The sequence below is a fragment of the Mustela nigripes genome, chromosome 16 (genome assembly GCF_022355385.1).
Source record: "Mustela nigripes isolate SB6536 chromosome 16, MUSNIG.SB6536, whole genome shotgun sequence".
Taxonomy (NCBI): Eukaryota; Metazoa; Chordata; class Mammalia; order Carnivora; family Mustelidae; genus Mustela; species Mustela nigripes.
The window spans coordinates 11,149,346-11,174,168 of NC_081572.1; the positions used below are offsets into that span (position 1 = coordinate 11,149,346).

The 24,823-nt window shown below is 50.3% G+C and overlaps 1 protein-coding gene across 2 annotated transcripts in view; it reads left to right on the forward strand.

Moving 5' to 3' along the window:
- FAM20A (FAM20A golgi associated secretory pathway pseudokinase) overlaps positions 1–24,823 on the forward strand; it is a 47,615-nt gene that overhangs the window by 19,299 nt on the left and 3,493 nt on the right. Inside the window, exons 2-7 of one of the 2 annotated variants that reach the window (XM_059378995.1) lie at positions 18,404–18,588; positions 19,311–19,361; positions 20,754–20,901; positions 22,865–22,957; positions 23,748–23,863; positions 24,370–24,550. In XM_059378995.1, the coding sequence (XP_059234978.1) occupies positions 18,404–18,588; positions 19,311–19,361; positions 20,754–20,901; positions 22,865–22,957; positions 23,748–23,863; positions 24,370–24,550 (774 nt within the window). The remainder of the gene's footprint in view (positions 1–18,403; positions 18,589–19,310; positions 19,362–20,753; positions 20,902–22,864; positions 22,958–23,747; positions 23,864–24,369; positions 24,551–24,823) is intronic. The other variant, XM_059378996.1, reaches the window with a different exon arrangement.

Consider the following 24,823-nt stretch of genomic DNA (forward strand, 5'->3'; position numbering starts at 1 on the left):
AAAGCCCAGCCACCTCCTCGGAACAGAGTTGGGAAAAATTCCACAAGAACAACAACAAAAAAAACACACAAAAATATATCAATAAATTATCCTACCCCATGGGTCATTGCGCGTGCAGAGGAGGAAAACAGGCCAAGGTCGGCGATCACTCTCTGTTTGTAAATCAGATGGAAAAAAGAATGCCATGCAAATGAGCCCTAACTCAAGCTAGGTCTCCAGGCCAAGGACTGGAAAGAATTCAGTCCGTGGCTGAGCCACAAGGAAACTGGCCCACAAACCATGAAATCATGTACTGTGCGCCCCCCCCCCCGGCCCTCACCTAACCCCCGATTACAACCCCCTGCATTTCGATCTCCCTGCATTCAGACTTCTCTGTCCTTCAAATGCCCTTGCCTTGTGTGCCAGACCTCCAGGCAAAGCTCAAACATTTTCTGAAAGTACGTACGTTCTGATGGACCTTTGATTATCAGAGGACCCCCCCGGGTGTGGATTTTTAAGGTTTCTCTTTTTCTGGGTCCGCTCCAAGGACAGCCGCTAGACCTCATTTCTGTCTTCTGCAGTCAGGAAAAACAGTCCAGGAGAGAGAAGACCCTCGCCCAGCCAACGTCAGTATCATTTGTTCACAGCGTGTGTGTGTGTGTGTGTGTGTGTGTGTGTGTGTGTGTGTAACACTTACGCATGCGTCCTGTGTACATGAGCCATCTCTGTTTATCTGGGGACCGCACAATGGGAGGTTGGGAAGAACCAAAATGATGACATTTCAACAGACCCGTCCCGTATCTCTTGCGGGGGACAGGTGTGTTAGCATTTTAGCCACGGGCTTGCGAAGTGGGATAACTCTGATAGCTCCGGACATGCTGACTCCCATTCGGCGTTTTTTTTTTTTAAACCATTAAGAAACATTTATAATTTTTGCTGCGCAGAAGATACCAGAGGAGTGTGGGAGGCCCGGAGGAAGACTTGCACGCTGTCTATGGAAAATATCCAATTGCACAGAGTCCAGAGCCCATCCTGGCGATTTTCAGGTCATGGCCAGAGGATTCAGTGTCTTGCCTGCTCGTGATTCTGTGGCTGCAGCCCGGGGTCGCTCCGCGTCAGCACTCCTGACATTTCGGGTCGATTTTCCATTGCGCTCGGCTTTTCTATGTACCAAAGGGAGTTCAAACACTTCCCTGAGCACCTCCCCCGCCACCCCTATTGCAAAAAGTTCTCCAAGTATCACCACCCCCAGGGAGTGAAATGGCCTCTGGTTGGGAAGCTCTGGTCTTCGCCAGAGGCAGCGGTCCGGTGGAAAAAATGGACAAACAGCTGTGGGACCCCAGCTCTATGAATCATCACGTCATGGTTGGGTGGAGGGGTTCCTTGGTCCAGTATGGATCTTTAATGTTTCCAAATGTGTCGTGTGCACCATGGAGTCCAGGGGGTGCCGACACGTGCCGGGAACAGGAAGGGCTCTCGGGACGGGAGGGCTGGCTGCAGGACTTCCCAGAGCCTTTCCTGTTCTCCCACCACTGTGACTTGCCCAGAGAGGTTTCAGCGTGCGGCTCTTTCCAAATTTCTTTGTGTGCTACCCGTAATGTCTGGGAGTCATGTCGGTGTTCAGCTCTGCACCCAGGCAGAAACGTAGCCCCACTAGCAGGGGTCTGCGCTTTCCTGGACTTGAGTCTGGGGATCCTGGAGACTGGGGATGGCTCTTGCTTTCCTCTCCAGAGTGTCCAGTCTACTCACATCTTGGGCGATCGGTCTTAAGGTTGTTAAGAAGATCAAGAATCAGGTTCCCCACTGAGGTCATTGTCTCAGCTCCTGGAATGTTCCTCCTCATTGCCACGGGTGTCTAGCCCATTCTGTGAGGCAAATTCCAACAGAGTCTGCGTGAAATGCGTAAGTCTAGCCACTTTGACAAGATCTTTATTTTTTTCACACTTGGGAGCATGAGGACCGAGGGTTTCTTATTTTAGCTTAGATGTCCACCTCAGTTAAGCAAGTCATTTCATGCCTACATGCCCAGCTGCATGTAGCTAATGTCCTTCGTGGTTACCCGCCCCCAAGGGTGAAGGCTGTGCACGGTGATGCCCTCCCTACTTGGATGGGCTCCTGGTTGCACGCGTGGGGCTATGGATCCCTCTCCCTGGGGAGGAGCCTGGGGAGTCATCAATGATCCTTGCTCACAAGGATCGAGACACAGGGAGCGAGAGGGTTGTCAATGGCCGCAAAAATGACAGACAACCAGAGTGGTGTTGAGGAGGTGTCCTCAGAAGGCAGTCCCTGAGATTTCTGTCCCTGTTCTGCAGCGAACGCTCACCAGGCTGGTGACCTTGAGGCAACTCCACACAGGCCCCTAACTCGGGTGGGTCTCCTCCCCTATGAAATGGGGCCAGCGGTGGGCCTGCCTCATTGGTAATCGGGTAGTTGTGACGAGAAATGAGCCAGGGCTTGGGGAGTGCCCGGCCCAGAGCAAGAGCCTCCTTGTGCTCGCTGTGGACCACCGTATGCAAGAGCACCAGAGGGAGCGAAGGGTGCTGGCGACAGGTGTGAGGGGCTGCTGAGGGGCTGGCTCTCGGGAGCCACAGTCTTCTTAAAAGAAGACTTAAATTTTATTTTATTTTATTTATTTATTTGAGAGAAAGAGAGAATGAGAGGGCATGAGAAGGGGGAGGGTCAGAGGGAGAAGCAGACTCCCCGCCCAGCAGGGAGCCCGATGTGGGACTCGATCCCAGGATTCCAGGATCATGACCTGAGCTGAAGGCAGTCGCTCAACCCACTGAGCCACCCAGGCGCCCCTGGGCTCTCAAGTCTTTGTGGGAGCTTGTTTCCTTGTCCGGCCAGATCTGTAGAAGGAGTTTAGCACTCAGCCAGGTTTCAGAATCGAGGACGGAATGGAGAAGCATTACCTTTCTCTAGCCTATTAGCAGTCCCCGCCTCCAGTGCCAGCTCCCGAGCGCGGGAAAGGGGCTTCCTTAGGGGAATGCCTTTTGTACTTGCTCTCAGGAACCATGGAGCCAAGAACCACTCCGTGTGGCTGGTGGTTTCTGTTGGCTCCATTGGCTGTACCTGCCTGTGGCCACTTCTGTTAGAGCTGCCAAAACAGATGACCGCAAACTGGGTGGCTTAAAACACCAGAAATGTATTTTCTTCCTTTCCAGGAGGCCAGAAGTGCAAAGTCAAAGTGTAGGCAAGGTCATGTTCTCTCCTAAGGCTCGGGGGGGTGTTGGGGGGGGGCACTCATTTGCTGCCACTTCCAGCTTCTGGTAATTCCAGGTCCCTTCACTGTGATCACTGCCCCTGTGGTCACGTCGCCACCTCCTCTTCTCTGTATCTCTTCGTCTGTGTGTCCGTCTTATCAGGACACTGGGATGATAGGCAGGCAATCCAGGATCATCGTCCCCTCCCCGGATCCCCAACTGAATCACATCTGCAAGTCCCTTTGGTCATAGAGGGAAAAGTACACAGATTCCAGCATTAGGATCTGGGTCTCCTTGGGGGGAGCCATTGCTCAGCCTACTGCAGGAGCCGTCCTAGAGAATATAGAATAAGCTCTTGCTTCCACCCTTGTGAGCGCAACTCAGGTAACTGGGAAATTAAGCAGCTGTTGTGCAGAATTCTTCACCACCCTCCTTCCCCACCAGCATGAGGCATACAGAGCCCTGTGATAATGGAGTCTCAAAAATCATAGTAATAATAACGCACATAAATAACAATGAATTTATTTAATCTTCACTAAAATCACATAAAGGTGGGTACATTTGCCATCCCTGCTTTTCAGATGGAGGGAGGCACAGAGAGGTCAGGTAACTTGCCACAGGTCACACAGCTGTGAGTGGTAGAGCCAGGACTCAGGACCTGGGACCTGCCTCTCCAGTCCCCTCTCTCTGGATTTGCAAACTCATTCTTAATGGACAGACACAGCAGCATCACCACTCATCTCCTACCCCTAAAAATCAAGCTCTGATCCACGAGCTAATGGAAGCAGATACTTTTTCCAAGCTGGAGGACAGCCTCCAGGGGTGAGTGCTTGTCTGTCTTGGGAAGAAAAACGAGGAAATGAAGAGCACTTGGGGACGTCACCTTGGGGTCTGAGGCTCCCGACCACTATTATTGCATCACAGTTCCCGTAGGCTTCCCTTGGCCTCGAGGGCACAGAGATGAACAGACCAGGAGGAGGATGAGTAGAAAGGGAAGAAATGGGAAATGTCCTCTTCGAACCCATGGGACCCAGTGGTGGGGAGACATCAGTCAGCAGCCCATGACCTGTGTACAGCTTTGGACGGTGAGTCCAGCAGTCTGCCGAAGGCTGGTCATTCTACATAATTCTATGGTGAGCACAGGCCGCCAGCAGGAGCTCAAAGCTTGGGTCTCAGGAATAAAGTCCATTCGAATGGTGAACAGAAAAGGCCATTTCCAAAAGCCCACGCCCTTCTCGGCCTCAGCCACTTCTGCTTGATGCCATTGTTCTGACATTTTCACACTCAGCTCCCGGCCAAGGGGATCCAGAAGGTCCAGTTAGATAAAGCCCCCTAAAGACTGCCCTAAGATAATGTGCTTGAAAAGTGACGTGCTAGGTGCTAAGTAATTATTTCTGGGTTGTGATTTGCATACTGGCCTGTCCAGGGAAGATATACCAGGATGCTGATAAAGCGTCAGCCCAGGCTCCCCGACTTCCCCTGTGGGTGCTAGTTGCCATAGGGTGTGGAGGAAAGCCAGATAGGGAGGGAGCCGGGTCCCAGTCAAGACGTATTTCGAGGTAAATAGGGCATCTCAGAAGAAAGGGCTCTAAATCCTCAAGACACTCTTAATTCGTTGATATCTCTTCTCATTTTAAACAAACAGCCACTCTTCATGTCTAATGTTATATTCGTAATTTTGTACTCTTTTTCTTAAAAAATGGTCCTCCAAATATGTAAATGTCAGGCCCCACTAAACTTGGATCCTTCTTGGTCACCGGAGATACAGAACAATCCAAAGAAGCGTTTTCCCGGGGATGCCTGGGTGGCTCAGTGGTTTAAGCCTCTGCCTTCAGCTCAGGTCATGATCTCGGGGTCCTGGGATCGAGCCCCACGTCGGGCTCTATGCTCAGCGGGGAGCCTGCTTCCCCCTCTCTCTCTGCCTGCCTCTCTGCCTACTTGTGATCTCTCTCTGTCTATCAAATAAATGAATAAAAATCTTTAGAAAAAAAAAAAGAAGAAGCGTTTTCCAAACTCATTACCACCACAATAAACAACTCTGAATAAATGTTCTTTCTAAGGCCAGTGTCAAGGATAAGAATACTGAAACAGACATATGGACCAAGCAGGTGCACAGATTTAAATGGAAAGCCAAGCCCCATCGAGGCTCACTCTAATGCTTTTTAAATTTTCTTCCTCACGGAATGCTTTTGGAAATTCATAAAATGAGGAGAACCAGCCTTCTGAGTTCCGTTCTAACCGAGAGCAAAATCCAGTGCAATTCCCGTGTTCAAGAAATCCCCCTACCAAGTTTTGATCCTAGTGTTTTGGAGACGGCGTCTTTGCAGCAGGAAACTTGTTCAGACGTCTTGGAATCATTATTTATAGAGCATTTACTGTGTGCACAGCACTTTGCCAAATACTGAGGCAGAAGCAAAAGAAATCCAAGGCAGATCCTTCCCCTTGAGAAACGTAAAGCTTCTTAGTTGGGAAGAAAATAATGTGACTCTGATATGTGACTCCTGCTCAGTCTCTCTTCTTTTTTTTTTTTTTTTAAAGATTTTATTTATTTATTTGACAGAGAGAGATCACAAGTAGGCAGAGAGGCAGGCAGAGAGAGAGAGAGGGAAGCAGGCTCCCTGCCGAGCAGAGAGTCCGATGGGGGACTTGATCCCAGGACCCTGAGATCATGACCTGAGCCGAAGGCAGCGGCTTAACCCACTGAGCCACCCAGGCACCCTTGGTCTCTCTTCTGAGGCTGGAGCAAAGGGACCACTACCCTGAGTTTCCAACAGAGAGGGTTTTTTTTGTTTTTGTTTTTTTATTATTATTTATTTGACAGAGAGAGATCACAAGCAGGCAGAGAGGCAGGTAGAGAGAGGAGGAAGCAGGCTCCATGCTGAGCAGAGAGTCCGATGCGGGGCTCGATCCCAGGACCCTGAGATCATGACCTAAGCCGAAGGCAGCAGCTTAACCCACTGAGCCACCCAGGTGCCCCCCAACAGAGAGGGTTTTGTCTGGGGGCCTGACACCCCATTCCCACCTCCCTCCCTCCGTTCAGGATCTGGGTGCAGGTGGCCAGGGCTCCACGAACGCTCGAATACCATCCACCCTAGCATAGGCGATGGGACAGGGAGGGAACCTTGTTACGCCTCTGCACCTGGTACAGCACCTTCTAGAATTGCTCAGGAAGGAACAGCTCCAGGAAATGAACAGGGATTCAAGTCGTTAGAAAATAATTAATGGACTATCACCAAATTCCTCTGCAGGGGACCTCCATACCTCCATGTGAGCTTTCACGGCGGAGGGAGTGTCATTTCTCATAACAGCTTCATAACCACCAAATTTAGCCCAAATATAAATTCGGTGGTGCACAAATGAAATAGCTATGCTTGAGAGGGCTTGGCATCGTTGTACTGCTTCTGGAAGGGATTCTGTGTCCAGATGCCAAGGGGAGACTTATTTCAGCAGAAAGAACGGAGGTTATCTCCCCAGATCAGCTCAGTCTGTCCTGATGCAGGAGAAGCAGGAAATTCCAAAGATGACACAGTGATGGAGAAGGAAGGAGGGTAGGTAGAATGGCTGGAGATTTTAATGTTCTGGCAAACATGTGATATCCAAAAAGAAGCATACAGAGCAGCTTCCCTTGAATAAGCTTGTGATTTCTGTTAACTGCCTTTCCAGAAAAATACAGTAAGTCGTTCCTTTTAGAGCTGTGCACCCACTCCGTGTGAGCTGCGGAGTACTTCCACTCACTCCACAAAGATCTCTTAAGCCCCTCTTACATGCCAAATGCTCAGGATCCAGTGTCAAGAAGAAAACAGAAAAAGACTCTACCGCTGTAGTGCTTGGGTCTGATAAGCAGAAACAAGTGTGAAATTGTAAGACTGACATGAACGAAGGAGAAGATATTCTGCAATGGAACACAGAGGTAGTGACGTGGGACCTGACGTGGGTCAATGCTGACCTTCAAGGAAGGGAAGGCTTGAGCTGGAGTCCAGAGGAGAAGGATTTGGGAAAAGAGGGAATGAACGAGTGCCCCAGACAGAGGAGATAGCATGTTCCAAGTCCCTGTGGCGGGACGGATCCGTACCCTCGTGGTTGGAGTAGAGAGGCATGGCTGTCGACCAATGGCATCCGATAAAACTTCCCACGGTGTTGAAAATGTTCTATGATCTGTGCTGTCCACAGAAGTAGCCACTAGTGACATGTGGCTACCGAGCAGTTGAAATGTAGCCAGGGAACCACGTTTAATTTTATTTCATTTTAGTTAATTTAAATCAAAATAGTCTCCTGTGGCTCGTAGCTATCCCATGCGCCAACACAGGCTGGCAGCAACGGTAAAGAAGCTTATCAAACAGCAGTAGGGAAACACGGAATGCTTCTGGGCAGGAGGCTGAGGGCATCAGCTTGCATTCTGAAAAACAATCATTTTGATTTCAAGAGCTATTGGCTTTTTTTTTCTTTTTAATTATTAAGAATTCAGGATTCTTTGCTAACTACAGCCATGAAACAGGAAGCCATGAGGCCCCTGAGTGGCTCAGTTGGTTAAGTGTCTGACTCTTGATTTCGGCTCAGGTCATGCATGATCTCAGGGTCATGAGATCGAGCCCCGCATTGGGCTCCATGCCAGCCGCAGAGTCTGCTTGGGATTCTCTCTCTCTTTCTCTTTCTCTCTCTCTCTCTCCTTCTCCCCTGCCCCTCCCCTGTTCTCTCATTCTCTCTCAATAAATAAATAAAATCTATAAAAAGAAAAAGTAAGCCATGATACTCAGGAATGACAGAAATGCCCCATTCTAAGTAATGGGTTTTATGAGCACATTTATTATAGTGAGACCATAAGAAATGCTTACCTTCCACATTTAAAAAAACACATGTCAGCATTTTGCGCCAAGTCTGTATGACTTAGTGATGGAGTGGACATTGTGGAGAGGGGGAGGGAAATTTCTAGAATGTTTCCAAGGATTCTGGCTCATCCAGATGGACAGCGGTGTAATCCACTGGGCTGGGCCCCTTCCAGCTTCGCCTCCAGCCTCCAGCTTCTGCATGCTTTGCTACCAGCCTCACCCTTAGGAGGGGCCAGAAGTCCCTGAGAGTTTTACTCTTTGCATTAGGTAGGAAAAAAAAAAAAAAAAATAGCTCCCGAAAGATATCCACACCAAATCCCTAGAATCTTTGAATGCTACCTTATTTGGAAAACAGATCTTTGCAAAGATGTGATTAAGTTAAGGATTCTGAGATGAGGAGCTAATCCTGGATTATCTGAATGGAGCCAACATGCTGTCACAAGTGTCCTTGGAAGAGAGAAGAGGAGGAGGCCACATGACCACAGAGACTGGTGTGATGTAGTCACAGGCCAAGGAGCGCCTGGAGCCACCAACAGCTGGAAGAGACCCAAAGGCTTCATCCCTTGAGCCTTCAGAAGAAGTGCAAGCAACCCTGCCAATTTTTTTTTTTTTTTTTTAAGATTTACTTTAGAGAGAAAAAGAGGGAAGCCAGGGGACGGTCAAGGGAGAGGGAGAAAGAGAACCTCTAGCAAACTTACCCCCCAACGGAGATTGAAACCCGATGCGGGGCTTGATCTCAGGACCCTGAGATCATGACCTGAGCCGACATCAAGAGTTGGCCCCTGCCAGGCACCCGCTGCGCCGATATTTTGATTTTGGACTTCTGGCCTCCAGAATATGGAAGAATACCTTTCTGTTGTTTTCAGCAACCCAGTTTGTGGTGCTTTGTTCTGGCTGCCTCATGACCCCACAAGCTCTTGCCCTGGGAAGAGCGGAGCCAGTGACTGACCCGGGTAAGAGCACAAAAGCCTGGCTCCCTCGCCTCGCACTGTAGGACAAACTTCCAGAATGTAACAAGCTGCAGAGCCCACGCCAGTCTCCCAAAGGATCAGACAGATGGAGGGGACTTCCCCTAAAGTCACCCCTTTTTTTGGCTTCTTCCTCCCCCATCCTGCTTCCCACACACCTTCCCCTGCTTCTCCAGGGAGCGTCTCCTTAGCCCATTGTCCTCTCGGAAACCCAAAGCCCAGGGTCAGCTTCTCCCTGACAGGCAGCCCTTGGGGGTAGAAACCACAGCAGAGGCCCCGGGCTGGAGGGAAAAGCGCGAGCTTGGTTTGAACTTGTTGACTGCAGATGCTTTTATTTTATTTTATTTTATTTTTAAAGATTTTATTTATTTATTTGACAGAGAGAAATCACAAGTAGATGGAGAGGCAGGCAGAGAGAGAGAGAGGGAAGCAGGCTCCCTGCTGAGCAGAGAGCCCGATGCGGGACTCGATCCCAGGACCCTGAGATCATGACCTGAGCCGAAGGCAGCGGCTTAACCCACTGAGCCACCCAGGCGCCCTGCAGATGCTTTTAAAACCAGCCTTGGCAAGCGACACCCCGCAGACCCGAACTGGCCCGTGGCCACCTGTTTTCACCGATAGACTAAGTACTGGAATGCAGCTTCCCCCATTCATCTCTGCCTGGTCCGAGGCTCCTTTCACGCTACAGTGGCAGAGCTGTATAGTCGAGACAGAGACGGCACGGCCTGCCAAGCCCAAGATATCTGCTGTCTGGTCCTTTATAGAAATACACAGCTGGATGTAGAGGCCAGCAGCTCAAAGGGCTGGAGGTAAGAATTGGGGAGCCCTCGGCATATGAGTAGCAAGTAAACCTACGGGTGTGGGGACAAGGATATCAAAGGTGAGGCTAGAGGGAGAGAACCAGAACAGAGCCTTCTGGGATTCTAGCACTTCATGGTGGATCAAGGAAGCCTGAGTGGGAACCAGACCAAGAGACCAGAAAGGTCGGAGAAAACCCAGAGAGCTCCCTAAAGTTCCAAACACCAGGAAAACATCATTTATGCCACCCACTCATTTTTATGTCTTGGGATATCGAATTTCTTCTGGAGAATCAGCCTTTTGAAGTATCCATCAAAAGACATGTGCTCTCTCCAGGACTTTCAAAATGATCTTGCATTTAATTCTTCGGAAGGGCCGCCCGAGTGGCTCTGTTGGTTAAGCGTCCGACTCTTGATTTCAGCTCAGGTTATGACCTTGGGGTCCTGGGATTGAGCTCTGAGCATGATGTTGGCTTGAGATTTTCTCTGTCTCCTCTGCCCTTTTCCCTGCTCTCTCTCTCTCTCTCTCACACACACACATAAATAAATAAATTATAAAACATTGTTTGGAAGTTAGTTTGGCCCAATGCAGCTAAAAACAGAGAGAGATCCCCATATGCTGGGTCTTAGTTGTGAAGGATGCTGTGATGTTTAAACTCAGGAGGAGATGACCCATCCTCACTCAACTTTCTTTTCTTTTTTTTTTTTTTTTTTTTTTTTCTCCTCGCTCACCCTTCTGCTAGTTACCCTCTCTAACTCCTGGATGTCAATGCCCCACTCCTATGGGGTTCCCTTAGTTAGAAAGTTTTCTTTGTGGACAGTTGGGGTAAAATAATCTAGGAAAGACCAGATTCGTTTCGAATTAGAGACCTTCGAATCGCTGAAAAATTTTGCAGCATGTTAATACCAGAAATATACTCAAGTCATAGCACGTGTTGGTGGTAGCTGAGAGCTTCTGACTTCTTTCAATAATAAACGTGAAGTGTCCTCCATGGGCAAGGGGCCACGTTGGGCTTTGGAAGGGACGCAACGATAAACAAGACATTGCCCCGATCCGCGATGTGCTAGAAGGAATGAGAAATGTGTCTAAATCGCCATTACCCAGAAAATGGCAAGCACAGCAGAAGAAACGGGAGTTGAGTGGAAATTTGTGGGCACGAGAAAGAGAGATCATATCCGGTGGTTGGACTGGAAAAGCTTCAAAGAGGAAGTTCCGTGGGGGGTTGGCCCAGAAGGCTGGGAAGGATTCAGTAAAGACCTAGAGGAGGATTTTGTAGGGAGACACACACTTGGAGCTGTGTTTTACTGTCCGTCTGACTGTCAGGGCGCCCCAGAGGGCAGAGGGAGAGACAGAGTGACGAGTATCAGGGGAGAGAGAGGACATCCCAGGGTCTAGGTAAGAGGTTCGAGGGCTGCGCTGGCGCGGGCAGCAGGAAAAAAATGGAAATTTTAGAGGGTGTGGAGGTAACATTATAGGTTTTGGAAATGAATTGGAGGGGAAAAGAGTCAGAAGCCTGGGCTTTGCCACTGGTAAATTTGAGGACGAATAGCTTGCTCTTTGCTTTTGGAGAATAAGCAAGGGCCTCAAATTTCCCTTCTGATGTCACCCTGGCTTCTCCACTGCAACGGCCAAAAGAAAGTATTATTTGCATTTGCATGGCCTGGTGCCAAAATTATCCCAGAAGCACTTGACCCCAACCCACGGGGTCTCTGTAAACATAATCGAGGCATCTATGCCTTTTGGCAGGGCCAAGGTGGTGAATTCTATTTCTTCTATTTCCTACAGACGAGGAACTTTAGGCGTCGGGAAGGTTTTTCAGATCTGAAGCCATGGGGTCAGTGACTGGGAGCGTGGGGCGTTCACCCAAGCGCTGAGAACCTTCCAGATCCTCCTTGAGCCCTCTGAGTCACAGCTGTCTCCCTTCCTTGCCTGACGCACCCTCAGCACCTGGCTAATGAATGCCACGCCCACACCGCCCCCCGCCCCGGGGTGGCTGTGCCCTCAGGATCTCAGAACGAACAGGGGAGGTTGGCACCCTCCACATGCTGCTGTCTGCCCACCTGCTAGCAAGCAAAGGCGGATCCAGGCTCCCACTGAGCTGGATGTTCCAAGGCCAGACCTGCCAGAACACTCAGAAGGCAGAACACAGCGTATCGCCTTAATACCTCCAAGGTGCATTGGCTGGGGTTCCATTTGTACCCCAAGACTGCAAACTAACAAAGGAATTCTGAGGTCCCGTGGATGGTCCCTGACCTCAAAGATGGGTGAGAGCATGCCCCTGGCGCTATCTAATACAATAGATGACCTAGAGGTCCTTCCATTGCGCAAAGGACGTTCCAAGGACTCCGCTCTGGCTTGCAAAGCCACTGTTTCTGCTTACCCACTACAGCTGTATTTTTGAAATCCTACTCTCCTGATCTCCAGTCTTTATAAACAGTAATAATAATAATTTAGAAAAGCAACCATTCTTTGATGACTTCTCTGTGGCTGGATGGTACTACACTTCATTCTTACAACACAGTGAGGCTCAATGTCAGCATGCCCATTTTCCACCATAGGTAAACTGAGGCTCAGAAGGCTTAAACTACATTTTTTTTTTTTTTTTGAAGGCCATGCCCTGTTCTCAGTCTTCTCATTTGTGAATTGGGGATGAGAATAGGTATCTCATGCACTGGTCATAGGCTCACGGGAGGTCCTGTAGGTATAGCCCGGTCCTCAAGGTGACTCACTCTGCAGGTAAGAGGCAGGACCAGGTCTTCGGGACACAGAAGTCTGTGTCTTTTTCTATTGTCACGCTGCAGATTAGCTGCTGGTCTGCCTCACTGCGCTGATGTCTGAGTGACCCCGTCATCTCACTCTAGCAGGGAGAGAACTTTCCCTTTGTCAGTATTACCCGGCAGAACAGGCCTCGTGTTTTGCTCTTGTGTTTAGTGTTTATTTGGGAAAGTCAAGGAAATGTTCACTCTGGAGATGGGGGCATTGGAGATGGTGCTTGAAGGAGTTCTGTGGCTGAAGGTTTCTGTCCCAGCGGGCTGCAAGTCTGGGAAGCATCGTTAGGAAGAGATTTAAGGTTATGGAGAAAACAACCAACCGGGCAAGCCAAGAACGGAGTCTGGAAATGACGCAAGGGTTTAACTAGGCATTGAGTAACAAAGGCACTGAGAAAGGCATTTATCAGGTCATCCACATATAAGATGGAACTGGGGAAGCAGTTTTGTTTACAGTTTAAAAAAATAAAAATGTCCCTAATGACTGTGGGCATCGGGAATGAATTCCAGAGTCCCGACTGGAACCTGGAGGTGAGGTGACCAGGCTCGATCCCTCTGTAGTGTGTGCAGGTGACATACAGGGGACCTGACCCCATCTCCCAAAGCCAGAGCAAGCATACGATACATAGGAGCAGGATCTGCGGCTTTCAAAGGGCAAGTGTTGGAAACCCAACCCACCCCCTCGAGAGGAAGGGGACTTGTCCCGATGAGATGATCCAAACATGGCGGCTGTACCCAGGCCCTCAAACTAGAGAGAGAGAGAGAGAGAGAGAGAGATGTATACACACACACATACACATACATATAGCTTTTTAACAACACTGTGGTATTTTTCTTAAGATTTTACTTATTTATTCCAGAGAGATCGCAAACACAGGCAGGGGGGGAGTTGCAGAAGGAATGGGAGAAGCAGACTCCTCACTGAGCAAGGAGCCCGATATGGGACTCGATCCCAGGACCCCGGGATCATGACCTGAGCTGAAGGTAGACGCTTCAGCAAATGAGCCACCCAGGGACCCCCAACATAGCGGTATCTACCTTTGCCCTATTGAACTGCTCTTTTAGAAAACTACTTTTTTTTTTTTTTTTTAAGTATTGCCAACAGGAAAGAAAGCGGGTAAATTCTGTGTTCAGCACTTTTATACTTTTAAACCCTGGTAGGTCACTTCTGCCAATTGCCATGGTGTCAAAGCTCCCACCAGGGCCAACCCTGAGCTCCCCGTCCAAGCCAGCTCCAGCACGCCCTGCTGGTTGTCCCCAAGGAACGAAGGGCGCTCAAAGTTTCTAACCAGAAATAAATTAGTCTTGACAGCTCTATCGTAACCATAAAAAATAAAATAAAATAAAAGCCGGTAAAGGGTACCTGATACCTTTCTCTCCCCTCCCCACCCTTTCCCCAAGGTTGTCACGCTGGCTCCGGCAAGGGCAGAACAGCTAGCCAGAGAGCCATGTGTCCCCCGCCTCACGGTAAATGCATATGCCTTGAAGAGCAATTTGCCCTCATCCAGAAGCGACACTCAATTTGCCACATGTGTCTTTTTCCTTTGGATGCTGTATCCCAGACGGCCACGGTGGCTGGAATTCATCAGCTCAGAGCGCCACTTAAGAGAACCTCCCCCGCCCCCCCCCGCCAAGCCCTTCTGCCAAAAGCCAGCTCGGCCCCAACATCTCTTTCTCCTCCTAACTTGCTTTGGGCGCTGCTCTAGTGCAGGGGGACTGGCTTAGCTCGGGACTGTGCCATCTTTCCACCAGACTCCCCAGAGAGGTTAGCCGTCCCTTAGCTTTAAACTCAAAGTAGGCTTGGGAACGAGAGCCTGGCCCGACTCGCTGTTAAAGTAAAAATAAATGTTAATAACGTAAGGAAAAGTTGGCAGGGGCCGTACAGACCTGGTCAACAAGTTGTCCTTTCCTCGGATTTTCATAGAAGCAGTTCAACAGTGTGTCATTTGAAAGAATGATGCCGGGAGCTCAAATCTTCCCCCCACCCCTAGCTGGATGGCTGCAGTGGGCTCGCTGACTTGGGAGAGGGAAGTCTCCGCCATCCGTCTCTCTTCTGCTCTTGGAGACCGAAGACTTAAGAGAGAGTTCCCTAGCCTAGCCTTGTCGCCTCTTTGCGCAGACTTCCTCAGAGCCGTGTGTGTCTTAATATGTCCCTGCATTGAGTCAGATCACATCTGAGTGTGCCTTAACCGCACAGGGACAGGAACATGAATGGGTGGCTATTTTGTTGTTGTTCCAGATTTACGGGGGTACAACTGACAACAGCTGTCTGTTTGCAAGGTGTACAACTCAATATCTTGACACACTTAACATTTTGATTGATTGCGAAATAATTTACCACCATCAAGCTAATTAACAATTAACAAGCTAAATAACATATCCATCACTTTACGGAGTTACTGCGCGTGTACAGAGAACACTAAAAATCGACTCTTACATCTTTCAAGCATATAATACCGTATTGTTAATTGTAGTGACACTACTGTACGTTAGATCTCCAGAAAGCATTCATGCTGTGTAATGGAAACTTTGTACCCTTTGACCAATGAATGGCTCCCCATCTCCCCTTCCTCTCAGCCCCCACCCTGGCAACCATCATCCTACTCTCTGCTGCTCTGACCTGGACTGTTTTAGATTCCATCTGTGAGTGAGATCATACTAGGTCTGTCTTTCTGTGTCTGGCTTATTGCACTTAGCATAACGTCCTCCAGGTTCATTCACAACGTTGCCAATGGCAGGATTCTCTTCTTTGTTAAGGCTGAATAATATTCCTTTGTATATATACCACGTTTCCTTTATCCACTCATCCATTGGGAGACACCTAAGTAAGTCCCTTCCGCGTCTGTTGGGAATAATACTGCAATGATCGAGGGAATGTAGGAATCTCGTCACGAATCTCGTCACGATACTGGTTTATACTGGTTTCGTTTCCTTGTGTATACGCAGCTGATACAGGATGTTTTTAGATTTAAGCCAGCGTGCTTTAAAAAGGAAGATTCGACATTCTGACCAAGATCTGGATTTCTAGCGTCTCTTGAACACTCAGAATAAATGATTTCCCAGGAAACCGTAAGTTTCTTGACAACACAGAGTTTGTTTTGTACACAGCCCTAGCTCCAGGATGGAGATCAGCGTCTAGCAGTCAACAAATATTTGACGAATGAATAAATGAATGAGCACTGACAAGGCATGACTACTGTTAGCTGAAACTTAATAGCAGCTGTCCCCTTTAGATGGGGCATCTGTTCTCCCTCGCATGTTAAGTAAGTGTTCTCTACAGATGAGTTAAGGGTGGAAAAACAGGCTCATCTTTTTATGGCCTGAATACTTGTGAGTCTTCCTTTCCTCCTGCTCCCACCACCAAATTCATATGTCAAAAGCCTAACCTCTGAATGGCGTGGTGTTTAGAGGTGGGGTCTTTGGAAAATAATTAGGTTTAGATAAGGTCAGGAGGGTAGGGATCCATGATGAGATTAGTATTCTTATCAGAAAAGCAAGAGAGCTGCTTCTGTCTCCACGTAAAGGGGTAAAGGGACGTAACCTAAGGACAGGGACGTAACCTAAGGACGCTGTGAGAAGGTGGCCATCCACAAGCCAGGAAGTAAACCCTCATCTAGAACCAAATCACACCTTGATCTTGGACCTCCCAGTCCACACAACTGCAAGAAATCAATGTCTGTTGTTTAAGCCACCGGATCTGTAGTATTTTGTTCTGGCAGCCTGAGAAGACTACTACCAAGTACTTCTCTTAAGCCCCAGAGAAGCTGATTAAAGAGAGAATGGGGAGACGCCTGGGTGGCTCAGTGGGTTACAGCCTCTGCCTTCAGCTCGGGTCGTGATCTCAGGGTCCTGGGATCGAGTCCCGCATCGGGCTCTCTGCTCAGCGGGGAGCCTGCTTCCTCCTCTCTCTCTGCCTGCCTCTCTGCCTGCTTGTGATCTCTCTCTGTCAAATAAAAAAAAGAGAGAGAGAGAGAGAATGGAAGTACGCAGCCCTGCCTGACAGCAATGAATCTCATCAAATTCCATACGTGGGCAGAAATGTGTTCCGGTCAGAAACCTCAGCAATGGATAGTTGCCTTGCTGTCCCAGCCCTTCTCTCTCCTGACCCCCTGGACTGAGTTGAGGAAAGTCTTCTGGAGTGGACCTTCCTGGTGATTACCAGCAAAGCTTGTGGGTGAGCAAGTGTTCCCTCAAGATTCCTATGTAGAGTGGGCCTGAAACCAGCAAGACTAGCATCCTTATAAGAAGAGGGAGAGACACCCCCAGGAAAGGCCACGTGAGGAGACAAGAAAGAAGACAGCTGTCTGTCAGCCCGAGAGGAAGGTCCCAGAAGAAACCAAACCCGGCCACACTTGATCTTGGACCATCAGCCTCCAGGAGGGTGAAAAAAATCAATGGCTGGTGTTGAAGCTCCCCGGGGAAGTGGTGTTTGGTTTGGGCGTCCTGAGCCGACGGAGACAATAGATCGGGGGTCTTTATCCGTTAGCAATGTGGACACAGTGCCGAAAATACACAAGAGCTTTTAAAGGGCTCCAAGACCTGAACAAAGAAAATGTATTGGCTCGAAAACGAAAACTCCAAAATCAGAAGGAATTCATATCTAATTAAACATTTACGAAACAATGAGTCAACATTGACTCGGTGGTATTATGAGATACTTTATGCTTAGCAGAATTCAAAATGATAGATTCAGAATTCAAAAATTATAGCAAAAAAAACACCTCAGTCCCATCACAGACCTCAGAGGTCCGGTACCAGTCTGAGAAACACAGATGGGTAGGAACACCCACCCATTCCCTCCCCCCACAAGCCCACCTGCCCTACAGTCAGCTTTACCTCGCCAGATGACATCACGTGCGCTTGCTCTGCCTTCCAGCTGGAGGCCTCCATGTTTCTGTTCAATCGCCTACTTACCGCACCTGCCTCTCTGATCCTCACGTACATCGGTCCCCTGCCAGCCTCTCCCGGCGCTCCTACCATCCCCCGCCCAGGAGTACCCTGGTACACCCCATTCAGTTGAAACACCACCCATTCTTTAGGATCCAGCTGAAGCCCACCTTCCTCTACCGTTGTCTTCGTCTGACCACTTCATTGTGTAGGCATTGTTGCCATCTCCAAAATGTTGGGGTGTTTTCGTCTGAATGACCTATCTAGCCATCAACTACAACCGCCTTGTATTTTCCTCTGATGATTTCAGAGACCTACAACTTGTCTCCCAAACTAGACTCTTAGCCTCTATACAGCCCTGGTGTTGCTTTCTTCTTTGTACCCCAGCAGAAAAGGCTCTTGAGCAGGACACACAGTAAATGGCTAATGGATTCTTCTTTTCCTATATGACTTACTGTTTAATCTACTTGGCTCCCAGCACTACTGAAGGGATCCTCACCCTCCAACCACTTCCTTCTCACCAGGTACCTTTCTGTCCCCCAACTCCTCACTCTGTAGGTCAGAAAAGAGTGGGAAGTATAAGCATACAGACCCTTTCATGGAGAAGTGCACAAAGAGACCCAGATGCCAGATTATATGAGGTCCCTAATTTTACTCTTAACCATCTGCCCTTTCCTTCTGATGAATTGGTCATGGTTTGTAGTTAGGTATTTATGTATTTGTGGATGGCATTGTGAATCTACGTGCCTGTTGTACTCACTAGATTATAAGCCCTTTGAGGGCAAGGAAGACATGTACCTGTTTTGCCCCCAATAGTATCCTAAGCTCAGCATAAAGCCAGGTGCATAGGTGCTGACTACTGCTGTTGAATGAATGAAAGAATGAATAGAGAGTCCAGACAAGGGGCGCTGGCAAGCCTTGGCACTTCTCATAGCCCCAGTGGAAACAAAACAAAACTCTCCCTGCTCTTTCAGACGACACAAGATGTACAAAGAGCAGCTCAACATCACCTCCAATGACGCTCCCCTGCAGCTCCGACTCGAGGCCAGCTGGGTCCAGTTCCACCTGGGGATCAGCCGCCACGGGCTGTACTCCCGGTCCAGTCCTGTCGTCAGCCAACTCCTCAAGGACATGATGCACTTTCCCACCATCAGTGCTGGTGAGATGCACTGGGTCAGGCGGGATGCACTAACTTTCTCCCAGAGAGGCTGCATAAACCATCTCAGACTGGGCTCTAGGGTGAAATATTAAAGGGTTGGCTCTGACGTGTGGTAAGACTGTAAGAAGAAAAACAGACCCTGATATTTTTGCCTTTGAATGAGATCTTATCACTCTAATCTCATCACCACCGCATCAGAGAGCCAGAAGAAAGCGTTTCTGTACACATTAAGAATGGTGGTTGCTACCATTTACTGTGAGCTTCTCAGGAACTTGGCAACTCTCTTTTATACAATCACAATATGACATAGATGTTATCATGGCCATTTTATAGGTGGGGAAACTGAGGCTCAGAGAGATTAAGCAACCTGGCCAGAGACCCAGTGGTGGTACTGGGATTCAAACAGTCCTACCGTGCCACATCTGTGTTCTCAAGCACTCCAAAACAGCCTAGTCACTAACAAGGACCAGATTAGCCTCGATCACACACCAGGAGTTGCTGGAGCATCTACTGAAGGGCTAGAGGGCATGGGGCCTGGGATGGAGCAGGGTGGAGGCTGTAGCCAGCTGGGGCCCCCAGCCATCCCCTGTTGAATGGATAAGGGCCCCAGGCTGCCTCACCATCTCCCCTTCTGTGGTCTAACCAGAGTTAAGGGTGCTGTGTGGTGAGCTCTCTCCTAGGAGCAAGACTGGACGTTCTCACTCCCTTCTCTTCCTTTACAGATTATAGTCAGGACGAGAAGGCCTTGCTTGGGGCATGTGACTGCACCCAGAGTAAGTGACCCAACCCTGCCTCTGTCCAGCCCCTCCACCACCACAGCCCCGTAAACCCCAGGACCTGGCAGCAACATGAGGAACTCGCCGTTCACTCTGTGGTGGTCCTGGTTAGAAGCTGAAGGAGCTTGAGTCTCTCTGCCCAGTCTCTAAGAACTCGACATTTCTCTCCACCCATCCACCCACATAGCCACCCACACAGAAGAAAAGGCATTCAGGAGGGGCTATTCCTAGGGTCCTGCTGGAGAGCATGTGGTCCCCTTCGTCATCAGCATCATCGGGGAGCTTATTAGAAATGAAAAATCTCAGTCCCCACTCTGATGTTCCAAATCAGAACCTGGATTTTAACCAAATCCTCAAGGAGTTGGAGGACATTTGTAGATTTCAGAAGCAGATGCCCTGGGCAGCAGTTCCCAAGCTGGCCACATTCTAGAATTACCTGGAGATCTTTAGAAAGTACTGAGGACTGTCTCCACCTCAGGAGGTCTTGGCTCAATGGGTCCAGGCATCAGAATTTTAAAGCCCTCCAGGTGAGTCCAATGCAGCCGAAGTGGAGACCCACTGGGGTAACTAGAATAGAATCAGAAAGACAGGCAGGAGATAGAGCAGCTCCCAGGGTGCCATGAGTCAGGTTCAGTTGTGCCTGGAAACGGAGCTCCCCAGCCCCCAGAGTGGCCAGGCCACCCACTGGCAAGTCACCGCCCGTGATGAGTAACTTCCTCCATTTACTTCAACACACTGATCACACATAGAAATTCCAGTATGTGCCATGATGGTAAGGCTTCAAGAAGAGCGTTTGTAGGGCCCGGGGCTTCCCTTTGCTTTGGCTTAGCACCTGCCCACCATTTGCCGTGTTACAGAACACAAAGGTGAGTAAGGTGTTGTCCCAACCCACGAGGGGCTCACAGCAAGGCCAGGACGGGGCAAAGCGAGCGAAGCAGCCAGAATGCAAAGTATCAGGAGGCAGGGCCGAGAGCCGGGTGAGGAAGGGGCGCCACGGGTGTGTCAGTCCCCAAACCCTGTCCCAGCCCAGGTGTGCGGTCGGAACTAGAGAGAGATGCAGATAAACGGGTCCAATGCCACGTAACAGGTGGCAGAATCAGAATCCACAGGGGTCCCTGGGAAGCACAGAGGGGACGACATCAGTTCTTCTTAGGAAAACATCGTTTAGGGTTTTCAGTGAGGGTCTGTCTCGGGAAACCTACAGCATTTACCCTCTTCCCGTAAGAACGACTTTGGGATTGTCTTGAGCCCCTCCCTGGACACGTTCTCCATGTCCTGACACCACTAGAATTTACCCTGCAGGTTTCGAAAGCAAATGCTGGTCTTCAGGATCTTACCACATAAGAACAAAAAGAAGAAACCAATTGGGTTTTTTTTTTTTTTTTGAAGGACCAAAAGGTCGCATCCCTGAGGTTAGGCTCAGAGACAGTGTTCACTCTCCGTTCTCCCCCCTCACAGTTGTGAAACCCAGCGGGGTCCACCTCAAGCTGGTCCTCAGGTTCTCAGACTTCGGGAAGGCCATGTTCAAACCCATGAGGTAAGTGACCGCCTTCCTCACCTCCGCGTCCAGCTGTGGCAGCCGTGAGGGAATCGGAACAAAAATCCGTGAATGTGGGCAGGCTGGGAAGGGGATCTCCTCCTATATTCGGGCATAAAAACAATAATAAATCTGCACATTCACCCATTCACCACCCCTCACCAGATCCGGGGGCTGTATTCTCTGAGGAACATCTTATCTGGCCCCTTAGGATGGCAGTGGTTTTTATTAAAACTTAGAGCTAATTATACGGCAGGGAGCTTTACTGTCATTGTTCAGATGTGGGCAGGAAAACCACTCACACTGGCCATGGTTTATGTGCGGGAGAGGCCCGGGAGTGCCGGCCCCTCCTCCGTCTCTACCTCGTCACCGAAAAACAACCCGTCACCTACAAACAACCTGTCCAAACCAACTGGTTTTCTTCCTGGATAGAATGCAAAAATTTCCAGCATTGGGTCACAGAAGCCCTTTTGTCTATCCTGGGGCCATAACACAAACTTTAATCTGCATTTGTATAAAATTTCGTCCAAAGCCAAACAGCATCATTTTAAAAAACGTATTTCTTGGAAAAGCGTGCATTTTTTTTTCTATACGTCATTTAAAGTAAAAACAAAAACAAAAACAAAAAACCAAATGTGTCCCTTATTAAAAAGGGAAAGTACAAGTTTATCTTTGGAGAACATAAACTATGGCCATAATTAAAGATTGTATTTTTCATGCCGTCTATGGACTAGAGACCCTGAGAAATGCATCAGCCCTTGTCGAAGCCTGAGAAGCCCTGATGTAAAAATGATTTTCAAATTTGAAGTGCCATCTAGGTGGGCCATACAGAAACGGGGAAATGATGTTTTAGAAAATTCTCAAAGGTGCCGGAGAGACGGTGGATCCTGATGGATGGAATCCAGGGGTTCAAATGTGCGGGTGGGGCCCCATGGACACGCTCCTTGCTGCCCCGGCGCCGGGCGGCGACGCTGGTGAGGAGAAGAGGGGCACACCCGCACACGGAGGCCTGTCCTTCCAAGGTGGCCGCACCTTTTAAAAACAGGACACCTGCTTTGGCAGCGCCTCACCGTGGTTTCCAGGACGTGCGTGTGTTTTTTGGCAAAGTGCACGTCACTGTTTCAACCGCTGGAGCTGTTTCCTGCTTTGGGCAACATTACGCATATTTGCACATTTGAGTTGCTTCTGCAGGCCTCACGCTGCCCCCCAGGGCCGATCTCTCTTGCACGGGTGTTCACAGCAAGGCAAGTGAAGCTTGGAGCCAGAGGCCACGCTGCCCTGAAGAATTGGGAGGCACCTTTCTGAACATTCATACCTACCAGCCCCGTCGCCCTCCGGCAGACCTGGTGCTTTTCAGGAATCCATTAGCGATTTTCTAATCACTATCCTCTGAACCAGCCTCCCTCAAGCCTCCGGCTGGGCTCATTCTCGGGACCCAGCCGGAGGCTTCTCCGAAGGGACAGGCTTATTTTTTCACCCCGTCACCCTAAGACCTGGACCATTTCTGGTCTTCAAATGTCAGCTGTATTAAACTGCATCCCTAGGACGCTTTTCCTTCTAGAAAAGGCCCGCCTCCTCCCCCACCTCTAACTCTGGATGTCTGGGTCTCTGCCCCTTTGGTTGGCCAGAAAGTGCCTCTCTTCTGTCTACACCTGCCCAAGAATGTCTGTGTATTTTCCCAACTAACCTACCTTTTAGAAGCATCAGCCGCGGTCCCCGAAAGTGGCTCAGATAGGAGATGTGGTCCGGGGAGCGTCTGCAGGACCGGGTCTTGCGGGAACCCCGAGGATCTTCTCCCAGCCGTGGGAGCCACGGGCCGTCCCTGGCAGGTCGTTCCATCAGGCAACATGGACGCTGAAAGCACGAAAGGCTGTTTCCCTCTCCCTCCAGTCATGCTTCTCAGCCCTCCACTCAGGCTCCCCCCGAGTCTGGGTCCAGGGCGTGATTCCTCCCTTCCTTCCAGACAGCAGCGAGATGAAGAGACACCCGCCGACTTCTTCTACTTCATCGACTTTCAGAGACACAATGCCGAGATCGCAGCTTTCCACCTGGACAGGTAGGGTCGGGCCCCAGGGACATGGCTTTGACCGCGAGGGCCGACGGCCCAACGGGCGCCGGGCAGGACCTCAGGCGGGACCTCCCTGGTGTTTCTTCCTTCCCGCATCCCGTCTTCCTCACGAACCTCAGTGATGCCTTTGAATTCAACACATCTCCCGTTCAGCCCCATGTTTGAAGAACACAAGGCCTCTCATGTAGTGAAAAGAATGACGCAGAAGAAAGCTAACCACCCTGCCAGGCTGCTCAGGCTGCCACCTTGGACCTGACCCTGCCCTCTGCTCTAGTTTCCTGATTGATAACAGGGAGAAGGCTTTCACTCCCATAGACCCCCTTTCTCCCAGAGGTGAAAGCACATTCCTCAACTTCCTCCCCTCCCATTTGCCCGTCGTGGCTCCTCCCGGGGTGTTCTAAGGACCGGCAGCCAGGGCCCCACACCAGGAACTTTTCAGAAATCCAGAAGCTCGGGCTCACCCTGGCCGGTCTGAATCAGAGCCTGCATGGGAAGGAGATCCCAGCTCACTTGCACGCCCAGTGATGTATGAAGAGCTCTGACCTAGAACATAGTGTGGACTGTAGGAAGGCTTATCCAGGAGGCTTGCTGGAATCGGGATTCCTTTGCCACCCCTTCTCCCAGCCCCTTAGACACAGGTTTGCCCTGGGCACCGTCAGCTCGGTACTGCAGGGCGCCCTGAGCTGGGGGTGGTCAGGAATGCCCAACCATTCCTAAGGGGCAACCATCCAACCCCCTCAACGATCCCCCGACGTGAACAGGGCTCTCTCTCCTTCAGGATTCTGGACTTCCGGCGAGTGCCACCCACAGTGGGGAGGCTAGTCAATGTCACCAAGGAAATCCTAGAGGTCACCAAGAATGAAATCCTGCAGAGTGTTTTCTTCGTGTCTCCAGGTACAGTACTGGCCCGAGAGACGTTCTGGGTGTAGGAGGGTCGGCCCCTGTGGCCACCGATGCATTCCCAGGGGTCTGAGCACCTGCCAGCCCTCCTTGGGGTGGGTCTATGCTGCATCAGACTCTCCCACCCTGGGAAAGGGTCGCGGGTGAGATGCCGCATAGCCTGTGTGGGCGTGGACAAGGCCGGCCCGCCCTGGATTCAGATGTCACCCATGCGAGCACAGCATTCTCATCATCTGGATGGGAGGCTGGGGCCCACACTTCCTCTGCTCGGAGACATTTGAAAACGTGGCACCCAGGATGCTCAGTGTAAGAGCAGTAGCAAGCCGCGGCATCTGGGAGGGCAGTACTGTCTTGCCCTTGCTGCTTGTGCCCGAGCTCTGAGTTGAGGCCTTCCCCACCCTCCTGGAGGACTTGCCCGGGGTGTGGGGTGGGGGACAGGAACACGGCATTGCTGCTTCCTTCTCTTATTCCTTCTCTCTCTCTTTTCCCGTGCCCTCCAGCCAGCAACGTGTGTTTCTTTGCCAAGTGCCCGTACATGTGCAAGACCGAATACGCCGTGTGCGGCAACCCCCACCTGCTGGAGGGCTCCCTCTCCGCGTTCCTGCCGTCCCTCAACCTGGCCCCCAGGCTGTCTGTGCCCAACCCCTGGATCCGATCCTACTCGCTGGCAGGGAAAGAGGAGTGAGTTGGCCCCCTGGCCACGATGCCACGCCCACGTCCCGGCCGCCTGGTCCCCGAGAGGAGCTGCACCCCAGCACCGAGGCCTTGCCGCCAGCCTGGCTCGTGGACCCCTAAGCCCCAAGCATTTCCTGATCTCACACCGATCCTAGGGCCAGCGGTGTCTGTTCTCCCCCTTTGGCTCATGCATTCAGTTATAAACAGCCTCCTACGTGCTGGGGGTACGGAGACCAGGGACAGAGGCTTTCCCCGGCCTAGGGGGACGGTCAGACGAGC